The 12,804-nt window shown below is 46.3% G+C and overlaps 1 protein-coding gene across 3 annotated transcripts in view; it reads left to right on the top strand.

Moving 5' to 3' along the window:
• CELF4 (CUGBP Elav-like family member 4) overlaps positions 1-9,115 on the top strand; it is a 108,139-nt gene extending 99,024 nt beyond the window's left edge. For all 3 annotated transcript variants that reach the window (XM_067530898.1, XM_067530900.1, XM_067530899.1), the window contains exon 9: positions 8,988-9,115. In XM_067530898.1, the coding sequence (XP_067386999.1) occupies positions 8,988-9,115 (128 nt within the window). The remainder of the gene's footprint in view (positions 1-8,987) is intronic.
• The last annotated feature ends 3,689 nt before the right edge of the window (positions 9,116-12,804 follow it).

Genomic DNA, 12,804 nt, shown 5'->3' with positions numbered 1-12,804 from the left:
CTTGTCAGAGTCACTGCTTTCCTGGATACAGTCCCTCATTTTATAAGTGTGACCTACTCTTTTTGTTCCTAGATGTATGACCTTGCATTTGGCTGTGTCCAAATGCATATTGTTCAAATGGCGCATACATTACCCAACAACCCAGGTTGGTCTTTATAGCTGACCTGTCCCCATCATTATTTACCACTCCACCAATTTTAGTGTCATCGGCAAATTTTACCAGCATTGATGCTGTATTTTTTTCCAGATCATTGATAAAGATATTAAATAGCCTTGGACCTAGAACAGATCCTTACAGGACCCTACTAGAAGCATCCTCATTGGATGACAATTCCTCATTTACAGTTACTTTTTGTGATCTCTCTGTTAACTGGGTTTTAATCATAAGAACAGCTATAGTGGGTCAGTTCAAGGATCCATCTAGCCCAGTATTCTGCCTTTCGGCAGTGGCCAGTGCCAGGTGCTTCAGAGGGAATGACTATAACATGGTAATTATTGAGTGATCCATCCCTTGTCATCCAGTCCCAGCTTCTGGCAGTCAGAGATTTAGGGATACCCAGAGCACAGGTTGTGTCTCTGACCATCTTGGCTAATAGCCATTGATTGACCTATCCTCCATTAACTTATCTAGTTCTTTTGTTAACCCAGTTGCACTTTTGGCCTTCATAACATCCCCTGGAAATGAGTTCCCCAGGTCGACTGTGTGTTGTGTAAGGAAGTACTTCCTTATGTTTGTTTTAAACCTACTGCCTATTAATTTCATTGGGTGACCACTAGTTCTTGTGTTAGGCAAAGGGGTAAATATCGCTTCCCTATTCACTTTCTCCACAACAGTAATTGTTTTACAGATCTCTGACATATCCCCCCTTTAGTTGTCTCTTTAATATAGGCTGAGTTGACTTTCTGTTGTGCTAATTTTTTTTATCAGAATGCCTTGTGGAACTAAGACAAATGCCTTACAGAAGTTACCTTTTTCAACCTGACTTGTGATTGTGAGCTCATGAAAAAAAAATCAAGTTTGTATGACAAGACCTATTTGCTGTGAAACCATGCTGGTTGGCATTAATTATGCTTCCATCTTTTAATTCTTTACTGACTGCATTCTGTATAAGCCTTTCCATGATTTTGCCCCACATCAGTGTCCAAATAACCAGCCATTAGTTTCCCAGGTCATCCTGTTATTATTTTGAATACTGGCACAACATTAACTTTTTCTCAGTCCTCTGAGTCTTCCCCAGTGTTCCAAGATTTGTTAAAAATCAAAGTTAATGGTTAAGAGATTTCCTGGGCCAATTCTTTTAATACTCTTGGATGAAAGTTATCTGGTCCTGCAGATTTAAAAATGTTGAACTTTAATCATTGCTGTACAGCCTCCCTAGTAACTGATGGAATAGAAATGTATTTTATTATCACTATAAGATATTAATACATCCCCCTGCTTCTTTCCAAATGCAGAGCAGAACTATTTCTGATCCATCTATCAAGAGATGGTAAAATACCAGCACAAGGTTAAATATTCCAAAAGTCATCCAACTCCATTAGACACTGGAAAATAGCTGAAATGATGTCCTTGGTCTGCAGACAAACTCCATTACTGAAGATTCCAGTAGCCATAAATCACATTACAATACAATACCTTCCAATACACATGTACATTATAGAGCTACTTTCATACAAATTGTATCCTGAAATTCTTTACAGTGCTAAAAAATTGCAAGACTAGTACGTGGTTTAAAGAAAACCGTAGGTAAAAAGACCTTGCAGAATAATCAAATGAAAACCTCCATTCATCGATAAGACTAATAAATGAGGGAAGAGGGAAATTAAGAGGCATCGGCATGGGTGAAAATAGAAGAAATGAGAAATGAAAGGGGCTGAGGTCAGGAGGAGGTGGAGGGGGACAGGCTGCAGAGGAACAGGCACTGGCACTGACAGGAGAAGCTTTTTGAGGCAAATTGTTTCCTCCCCCACAGAAAACTCTTCCCACCTCAGTGCCTCACGATTTGGTGGCTTAGCAATCAAAGTAAGGCACGTTCTGAAATAGACCAAGGGCGAAGCAATGCACTTTATCCCCAGTAGATGGGCCAGCAGCCAGACAATTGCATGTTATTATTATTCATTAATTATTATTTACTTTTTGTAAAGAGCTGCCAGTGCATTAGGAGCTGTGTATCTTCACTCAGGGCACTTTGTCCCCTAAGCAGGATTTTCTGATGCAGGGCATGGGGAATTACAGGGAGAGTCCACCTAATGATTCTGTGGGCAGGCAAGGATTTATGTGCTCTGCCCCTGGGGAATGGGAAGGGTTTATCCCCCTAAACCCGTGGATCTCCTGAAATCCAGAGGGATTTGCAGTGATGCAGCAGAGGACCAGTGATGGAAGGATGGTCCAGTGTTGGAGTGTTATCCTGGGTCATATTTGCCTGGTTCAGTTCTATACTTTGCCATAGACCTCCTGTGTGACCTTGGGCAAGTCACTTAGTTGTTCTCTGTACCTTAGTTCCTTATATGTAAAATGAGGATAACTTTCCTCTCTCCCTGGGGTGCTATGCGGATAACACATTGACAATTGTGCGGTTCTCAGATACTAGGGTAAGGGGGACCATATTAGTACTGAACATAGGTAGATAATACATCTGCCCTGATGCCGCTGGCCATCCCTACAGTGTAGGAATTTTGTTTGTCAGGGTCTTTCCTTGGATGAGCACTTCACTGAGTGGTGGGGAGCTGACTTTAGTTAACGCTGGCAGAGTCAGTATGACATTGGTCATGAAGAGCCTGTGCTTTTAAAACTGAGCGCCTAATTTTCATATGCAATGACCACCACAGCATGTATAAATCAGGTAGTTGCCCATGTACACGGTCAGTTGTGTGTCCAATAAGCCACTTGCATGTGCAATTTACCCAAATCGTGCACTTGATCATGATCATTGCATGTGCAAATAAAGCACACAATTGTACACACATTTTTGCCTGTAGTTTTAAAAGTCATTGTACAGCTAGCTCAATCCACCCTCCACTTGGGTCAGGGGACATTCTGCACTAGCCAGTAGCCATTCATTGTCCTTAATCCTCCCTCATTTTTCACATCTAGTTTCCTAGAACCCTGAACTGAGTTATTTTCGCAGGCGGAAAGCTAGGCAGAAGAAATGGCAGCTTATATATTCTTTCCTGAAGGCTGCTATTCTTAATTAATTATCAATAAATAGCATTCCTCCATCCCTTTGGATAGTAAATGACAGCCCCTAAATAAATATTCAGGCCTAAATTTTCAAACGTGACTAGTGATTTTCATTGCCTCCTTTTTCTGGATGCACAGCTTGAAACCTGATTTTCCAAGCGTGATGGCGAAGCATCTTTGTGAAAATCCAGCCCTTGTGAGGTCTCCCACATTGAGCACCCAAAATCACTAGCCATTTCTGAAAAATTGGGCTGCTGTGAAGAAGCTAGAGTCTGGACCGATGTAGACCATGAAGACAGCAAATGAAAGGAAGGAAGTAAGGAGGAAGCAAAAGGGAACACTTGCCAAAATCACAACAATAAATTATGTGACTATAGTTTTTTTCTCTAAACAAAACTGCGTGTCTGGATTCTGGCAGTCATTCTGTGCTGATAAAATACACAGCAGTTGGACCTCAAGATCCAGCTGTGCGGGTTAAAGGTGCAAGGTTTCTGACTTTGGGTTTCCTATTAGTGTTCCATTGGAAGGACGATGGATACGCATCTGCTCAGTGGCAAAGCGAGGGGTCATTTGGTCATCGAGGGTCAGTGCAGGACCCTATTTGGACAGTCCTTCTATGGCAGCACTATGCTTTTAGTCATCTAGATGGTGCCAGCTATTGGACACTGATGGAAGGAATTTAGCATGGGACCTTCCAACCAACTACTGTGTTCTGTGGGCAGCATGCAGTTACACATGATTTACAATCATTTTCTATTGACCTACGGAGAAGCTTTGAGATGATTGGCCATGGGGTGTGTGGTCAGGAGACCTGGATTGTGTGTCTCGTTCTCTCACTGGCCTGCTTTATGCCCTTGGGCAAGTCATGTTGCCGCTCTGGGCCTCAGTTTCCCCTGACACCCTTAGTATGTCTTGTCTATTCAGACTGTACGCTCTTCGGGGCAGGATACTGTTTCTTATTATGGTATATACAGCATCCAACAGAGTGGGGTCCTGATCTCAGTTGGGGTCTCTAGATACTACTATTGTAGACATAATAAATAACAAAAATTGGGAATACAGCCTCCCTCGCTAATCCCAAACCTTCCTTGACTACCGGAGCTACTTCCCACTTCCACTGAGGATGCTACCTCCTCACCCAAGAACTGAACATGTCATTGGGGAGCAGGAAAGGGAGCAAAAGAGGACGAAGGGTTCCAGTCCATAGTTACTTCTGGCAACCACCTACAATGAGTTAACAGCCATTGTTTTCTGGTGTGGCTGTCAGAAAAGTGTGTGGGATGAATTATCTGCACACTGAGCATTATATCAACCCAAATAGCTTTTGACTTTAGCTGGACACAGCCAATTAAAGTTAGCCACTGATGTCACATGGGAAAGATCAGAACACATTGAACAGGAGAATGGAGTGAAGAGAAACGCTGTCATGATATGCCTGAAGCTATGGCCCACCCCATGTCAAAACAGGGACACAATTTGGGAAAGAAAAAACATGGAGTTGGAGAACTGAGGGCTACATTTTCCCCACACACAAAGGGCAGCCAGGTCCTTTCAGTCTAAAACCATTCCGATTTGAAGCTAAAGGAAAACAAGAAGAACAAAAGTAAAGTCTCCTGGAGAGAGCATAGTGTGTGTGTGTGTGGGTGTGTGGTGTCCCTTTGTGGTAGGCTGCAGGGAGTCTCAAAATAAAAAGGCTGTTGTCTCTGCACACAAGGAGAGTTCTTAAAAATGCTTGGTTATAATACACAGAAAACAAAGGGCTGTTAATCGCTTTATGTGACAGGAATTGGGGCCACCAATTCCTTAGACATAAGATGTTCTTCTGACAGAGAACAGCTAAGGGCTGCTGCTTCCTGGCTCCCATCACAAGAGTACAAGCTTTCCTCCAGTGGCCAGCACAAAGAAATTCAGGACAACAGAATATTCCCAGCACTCCCCAGACGTGGATTAGGTTCTTGACAGTGCCCAGCTCGATGGTCGTATGTGCAAATCTTGCTTCTGCTGATGGAAAATCTTTCCTGTGCTGGAAGGAAAAAAGGACAAACACTGGCATTGGCTCATCACTATGACAAACCCAGGAATAAAAGTAAATGAAGATGGAAAAGGCCTACTAAGAAATCCAATCCGTTCCACAGCCCATGTAGCCAGGGTCCTTGCAGTATGTTTCTTTCACAACTTGGGTTCTCATTTTAGCATCCTGTTTCTCTTCACTAGATACGTCAAGGTAACACAATCATGCTCCAGAAATCACTTGCCTACAGAGTGCGAGCAAGTGAAGTTCTTAAGTGAACAGCCATCCTTAGAGCGATATGTTTCCAAAGAACTAGAGAAGCCTCCGTTATCCACCGTGAAGGAATCAGCTCTGCTGAACGAGTGGCTATGAGCTGTATTTTTCTCAGCTCAGCTCACAGAAGTGAATTGAGTGCGGGTGGTTGACAAGCTCTGGAGACTGAAGGCCTGTCTTAGCCCCAGAAAACAGACACAGCCTGAGCAATGACAAGTGCAAGCGTCGCCCCTCCTCCCCCCAGGGCTCCCTGACAATATTACAACTATGTCCTGGGAGGTTAAATCTGTAGGTGTGAGGTCAGTCACGCTCCATGTCCACTCTGTCCTCAGCTTCTCTGCTGAGATCACTAGCAATGTGACTGACTGTGATGGTAGTTTTGTATTGTAATCATCTGTTCACCAGGCCCCATAACCCATCAACTTAGCTAAATATTTGTTTTTAAGGGCGTCCTTTTGCTTTTTCTCCTCCTGAGATTGACCCGGTGACTCAGGCTATAAAGACATCACCGCAGGGCCATCTCCAATGCTTCAGCTCCAACTCCAGCGCCTACTCTTCCCAGACTCGGGTATATGGATTGAAGGTTTGGGTTCGGGCCCATCTAATAGCAACTGAGTGACACCTCATCGTTTGCACTGCCAACAGACATCAAGGCTGATATGTTTTGGAGTGCAAAGCAGCTTCCAAGTACAACTCTGAAGCAGACGTGATCTGCTCTTCCCCATTCTCCCCACTCCCCATCTGGGATGGTTTAAATGGAAGAGCAGCCAGGGAGAAACCTCCTCAGTGCCCCACGGCCGTCCAAGACCACGTTTCTGTGGTGGGACAGGCATGCAGCACTCTGAGAGCACCTAGGAGTCGCAGCTTTCTGCAGCTTGAAGCAGCAGCCAGGGGAAGAAATGGGGAAAATCCAGCCCCCGCCCCCCTCCAATTAATCTGTACTTGTTGCTGCCCCTTGTTCATGTTACAGTCAGGGAGGGAGAAGTGGATCAGGAGAAGCCACAGACTCTGTAGCTGACACCTTTTTGGAAGTGCAGTGCAGCGCAAGGGAGATTCAACGCCCTGAGCTGCAATCCTAGCAAATTTCTTGATCCTTTCCTACCTTGGTAAATCATTTATTAGAGTAGTCATTTTACATAATCCCTGAAAAAAACATAAAATAGATTTATCACAAAATCCTGTCCTCCTACCAACCGTCTACAGACTGGTACATATATTTCTCTTATTATTAATTAACTGATGCACAGAAACCACTTTAAGCTTTTTTAACCTCTCTCTCGCTTTGTCCTTCAAGAGGGGAGACCACATTGCAGGGGAGATGTTAGCAATGTGTGTGTGGGGGAGGGCGGGGGGGTTGTTTTCAGAATGGGAGGTGCATTAAAGTTGTGTTTTAAAACCAACAGCAGCAAGCCCCAAAATTAAAGACATTCAGTAAAATGTTTTATGTATTTTTTGTGCTAAATTCTCCTCTGAGTTGTGCCAGTTTAAAACTGGATTAGCTCCACTGAAATTGATGGAGTTACTCTGGTTTCACCCTGGAATAACTGAGAGCAAAATGTTGGTCATTGTCACTATCTTGCTTGTGAAGTCGTCTGCTTAGAAGGAAAAACTGCATGAGGGTGGCAGTTATCTAGTCTGCTAGCCAGCATCTGACCTGAGAAAAGGAAAGGCTTTGACACTGTCGTCGCTGATATCGACCGATCAATCGATTGCCCAGCCCTGTGGCATCTCAGCTTTCAGGCCAAGCACAGCAGGCCACTCACAGCCAAAAGTCCCCTTCAGACTGGAAACAATGGCTCTTCCCCCCCTGGGAAACAGCATGCCAGCTGCGGGCTAGCTGAGCATTTTTCATGCCACGCACTGACGTGCCAATGGAAAATTGGGACAGTCGGTGAAAGAAGTTTGAAAGAAGGATGGTTTAAAGAACCTAAGCCCGGCCCAAGGTGCATACCCAATACTAAAGACCTGCCAGATCTCACTCCCTGCTTTTTTCCCTGTGGTCTCTGTGCAGCGTAGTGGGTGACCACATTTTCTCTCATCTTGGGAAGTGCCACCTGTAATAGTTTGATAGTTGATGTGGTGAAGTCTGCCTTAAAAGCTACGGCTTAATAGCACCATCATGTGTCTTTGAGCTGGTCCAGACTAGCGAAATTTTCAGTGGAGTAACTACATCAGCGTAGTTACCCCAGTGTAAAGCCCTAGCCTAGATGTACTGGTGCAAAACAAATCCCACTGGTGACGGGTCTGCCTCTGTAGAAAAGCAGCCCCGTAGAGCATATTGCTGACACCCAGCTGGAGTGTCTTGTGTCTGAGGGTTTGATTACCTTCCCACATGTGGCATCTCCTTCAGGAGTGGCCAACCCAGACATCCACCCTTTAGTGTCATTGAAACATCATGATGTGACTCCTAGAAAGACTGGTCCTGGGCTACAGAAATGGTGCACGCACAGTATTTTACAAGGGAGACGGCTAAGAGGATGAAACCCCACGTTCAGACGTACGTCAGGGGTTCCAACAATCACCAGCTAAACGCACACACAGAAGGGGGCAGAACGCCCCTATTGCTGGGTCTAAAGTAGGAACCCCATACACAGTAGGAGCTAATCACGTTAGCATCACATCGCACGTTAGCAGAGCATGTTAGCATGGGTCCACTGTGACAAGCTCCACTTTCCCCCATTAAAAAATAATAAATAACGCTCCGTTCCGAGTATGCCAACCGAGCCGCACCATGGACTTGTGGTGCTTGCTGCAACTCTGCCAGCTGAGATGAAGGAGCGCACCCATAGCCCCTTCTAATTACCCCAGTCGTATGTCCAGCCGCCAAAGGTGCCGCCATCACAGCGAGCTCTACACGCCTGCTACTGCTGTCAGCCCTGCTAGGGAAGTGTGGGTGTTTGCCTCCCTCAAAGAGACCACAACAGCTACCTGTTAATGGAGCTGCTCCTTCACCTGGAGTGGTAACAGTGCAAGCTGTTAAGGCTGCTATTCGAGGGTTCAAGCTCGCTCAGGCTGGGCTGGTAAGGTCATTGTTGTCCCCCCGTATTTACTTTGCCATTATTAGCAAGTAGTTATGGATCTATCAAGTTCACTCGTTCATAAATGCAGGGGGGAGAGGGGAAGGCACTGCAGAGAAGATAAGATGGAAACATCCAGGATGGTAGAAGCTGATATACCACAGCCTTGAGGGAGAGAAACACATGCAGAACAAGTGCCTTGAAACCGACTCAGCACACGTGCCATCCTGCAGTTAGAGCTGGCATGGCCTCAGAGCTGCGTGGGTTAATGCTGGGATGCAAACACTCGGACGCCGTGCGGTGCGATGTCTGGAACTGCTTTGGGATCAGACACTGGGCTCCATAACAACACCCCCCCATTGGCAGCCATCCTCCCCTCACCCACGCCTCCCCCCCCGAGCCTTCCCTTCCCCCGGCCCCATGCTCATTCTAAGTGGTCTTGCATGTAGTGCTGCAGTCCCCTTCAGCCTGTTAAACCCCCCCACCTTGCCTCATGTTTTGACAGGGTTTGTGAGTTTTGACAACCCTGCCAGTGCCCAGGCTGCCATCCAGGCTATGAATGGTTTCCAGATTGGCATGAAGAGGCTGAAGGTGCAGTTGAAGAGGCCGAAGGACGCTAACCGCCCCTACTGAAGAGTTGTGGAAACCGCTGGATACAACGGACTAGCACAGGTAACTGCACGGGGGGAAGGGATGGCACCTGTAGTCTTACAGAGTCTGTGTTGTGGACCCTAAAAAAAATCAGTTCCGAGAGTCTCAAGCATCTATCTTTTCCACTAGGTCTCTGGCTAGAGCCACTCCGCACACACATGCACCCAAAACAGGAACTGTTCGTGTGTGCGCTTTGGTAGAAAGAAGCAAAAAGAGGCTTAATGTGGGATGGCCCAATTTGCCCCATCCCGGTGGCATCTCATGACTGTGATGAGTCTTCCTGGCCACTAGGGAGGATAGCAGCTGTTCAGGTCAGCTGCTCAGCCATAAAAAGGATGCTGAGGTCAAAGACGACCTGCAATTCAGAGGTGGGACCAGGCTGTAGTTTAATTCCAGGCAGTTGGACCAGTCCGGTGTATATAGCGGCAGCTCCATGTTGCAAACCTTCTAAAGCATTTTTTCATTCTTCATACGGTACAGTCCGTAGCCAGCTTCATCTCAGCATGACAAATTCCTGTAAATAGATCTCCTTAACACTTAAATATCCTCTAATTTCTTCCTTCCTAAACTAGAGAAATGGCTAAAGGAATTCATGCTCATGTCCTCACCCAGCTTTTGTTAACGCCATACTCAGATAAAACGCCCACTGAAGCCAACAGGAGCCTCGCTGCAGTGAAAACTTGGTTAAAAATTGAAGACGCGTCTCGGCGTTAGACTCATGAACAATAAATTGTTTGCTGTTGGGAGGCAGCTAACTTGCTACTCTGAGGGAATTTCTAAATCCATACAACAGTTCCCAGCTATCAGAACAGCTCGCTTGTTTTGTTGGAATTTAAACCTGCCACAGGCAGCAAACTGAGCCAAGGTTTTGGGTAAAATTTTCAAAAGGTCCAAAGTGTCCCATTTTCAGAAGTCACATGGGGGATGTCTACACTGCAGTGTAAACACAGAGCTGTGGGACCAGGGCTCGTGCATTGGCTTCTTCCAAGCCTGCACATGGGCCTCCACCCTACAGTGTAAACCTAGATTTACAGTGGCTGGTCTCACAGTCATCCTAACACGTCCATACTGCCCTAAGCAGGCCTTCAGACTCGGCTCTGTGGCTTCAGCTGTGTCCACTCGAGCTTGGCTCCAAGTCACGACAGGACTCAGGTGCTGACCCGCCCCCTCAACGGAGTCCTAGGACCTGTGTGGGCAGATGGGGAGCTTGGCCTCACACCTGACTCAGAGCCCAGGCATAGGTTACCTGTACCTGGGATTAAAAAACCCACGACTGGCCCAGGTCAACTGACTCAGGCTAACGAGCCTGGGCTCTGGTGCTGAAAAATGACTGTGTAGACATTCAGGCTGGGGCTGGAGTCCGGGCTCTAGGACCCAGTGAGGGCGGAGGTCTTGTATCCCTGTGTAGCCGTACCCACAAGTGCTTACAATTTTCAGTGGGATTTAGGCTTCTAAGCCCAAGAGATTTAGGCACCTACTTCCCATTTATTTATATCAGTGGGAGTTGTTAGGCACCTAAATCCTTTTGAGGATCTGGGCCGTTAGTGAGTTTTGAAAATGGGATGTAGGCTCCCAAGTCACTTAGGCGCCTTCAGAAATGTATCCATTTCTGCCCCAGAGCAGCTGGTTCTCTTCTCAAATGCAAGGGGATAGCATTACTACGCCAGGAGGGCCCTACCACTGGGCTGCCAAAGGTGAACCACATGCTGATAGGCGGTGCAGAGGCAGAGCAGTGGTACTTCCAATGGCTCTTGTGTAGCACGGCGGCATTGAGAAATCCCTGCTGATAGGTCAGCTCCCATCTTCAATAGCTTCAGGCATCCCTTTCCCACAAAGGGCATGACATGACGTGTGTCTCGGCCACTTGCAGTGTGTGTCAGCACATGGTAAGGGAGAACCCAGTGTCCTCCATCTGGTGAGTGCATATAGTTCTTCCTCCTGATGACCATCCATAATTCCACTCAGCTCCTCTCCTGCTGGGCCCAAAATATTATGCATTGGCTGGTTTCCCCATTAAAGAGTTCCTAGGAAAATAGCTAGGAATGCGTGGTTTATTTTGCAGCGTCACCAGCCACTCCGTTGTTAAAGCTGTATGTGAGTTTCTATTAGAAGGCCAGTTCTAAAGATGTACCTGAACTGCAAAGATCAGTTTTGGATTTCCAAAGGTTTCCAACACTGGGGGTTTGGGGAGCTAAGATTTTGATTCAGTCCACTACAGAGTTGGGGGTCAACCATAAATTGCCTGGATTTGACCTTCCAGGCTGTTCTAATCCCACTTTCCCCTCTTTAATTGATATGTAGAGTATCACTGAAAATACCGTATTCTAGTCTTCACAGCAGAACTCTGTTCCCTCAAGAATCAAGGAATGGAATCAAAATATCCCTTAAGGAAACAATGCACTGGAGGCAAGACATGAAGTCGATTAAGAAGCTCCCTCCCCGTAAATGCATTAGTTGGTCATGTTAATTTCACCCAGGTTATTTGAATCTCTCAGGGCGATAATGGCTCAAGAAAGATGCAGTCTCAGTCATCTAGTAGCTCCTTTGTATATGATTATGCGAAGGTATCGTCACAGAATTCTTCCGCCCTTTTTAAAATACCTCTTTTCTTTTCCTGGTTTATGACAAAGCCTCTTTGAAGCTTGACACTGAAATACGTTTCCGTATCCAAATGCTTTTTTGCTTCATCCCCTTGCACACACGCTGGCTTCTTATTACTGGTGCTGGGGGCATGCACGCTAATTTGTTAACACAGGTTATAACGGGGAGGAGGCAGGGAATTTTCAGTTGCACCTAAGGGATTCAGGAGTGCAAGTTCCACTGAGTTTTGAAAATTTGAAAAAGTGGGCTGTGCACACTAGCGTGGACATGTGGGGTAGCTCTGCATACACTTTGTTATAGGTGAGTCATGAGCCCTGGGCCGTACACACTGGTTTGTTATTGTAGGGTTGCTCTGAAGGACTGGGCTGCACCCACTGGTTTGTCATGGTCGGGCCAATCGTGAGGGCTGAGCTGCATACTCTGACTTTTTAGAATAGGGCTGTTGCTGTGTGGAGCTAGTGGTTTTTTTAATACCACAAATAATTGTCTGGTCTTGATAAACACGTTGAAGTCACAAAGTCACCCGTCCTTCAGAGCTTCTTTTCTGCCTCGGCTCTGCGGAGCAAAGGCAATGGTTCTGCACAGATTATTCTAATTGATGCATACTTTAGCCTCCCACACAACCCGGGTTTTAACTTCGCTTCTCTCAGGGTTTCCAGGAACACTGGATCAGCTGCTACCATCCAATTTGTCTGTAGCGCCTGTAATTATAGGTGTGTGCGGTGCCTAGCAGAGTGGGGCCTTGATCCTGATTGGATGCCGCCTAACTAAACCGACAATCGTTATTTTCTTATGGCCTCATTCCTTGGTGTAAATGTTGACGGAGCTGAGGACCTGCCTGCCTTTGAGCAGGAGAGGTTTGCACCCACAAAATTTCCCCTTGCCATTTTGCACCTAACAGAAAGAAAAGCGGGTGCACATGTGAGTGACGTGCGCCTTTGTCTGCTTCACATGCAGCCCCGGTGGTTGAACTGCAGATGGGCCCTGGTGGAAGGGAAGGCGGCCTTTCTGAGAATGGGCTCCCTTGTGAGCACTAAAAAAGTGTGTCCTGGGGTGGGGTTTGAATGAAA

Source organism: Emydura macquarii, unplaced genomic scaffold, assembly GCF_026122565.2.
Source record: "Emydura macquarii macquarii isolate MOO-44397 ecotype Brisbane River unplaced genomic scaffold, CSIRO-AGI_Emac_v2 contig_3114, whole genome shotgun sequence".
In the NCBI taxonomy this organism is placed as follows: Eukaryota; Metazoa; Chordata; order Testudines; family Chelidae; genus Emydura; species Emydura macquarii.
The sequence above is the reverse complement of the archived record's forward strand: the minus strand, read 5'-3'. Positions and strand labels throughout refer to the sequence as shown.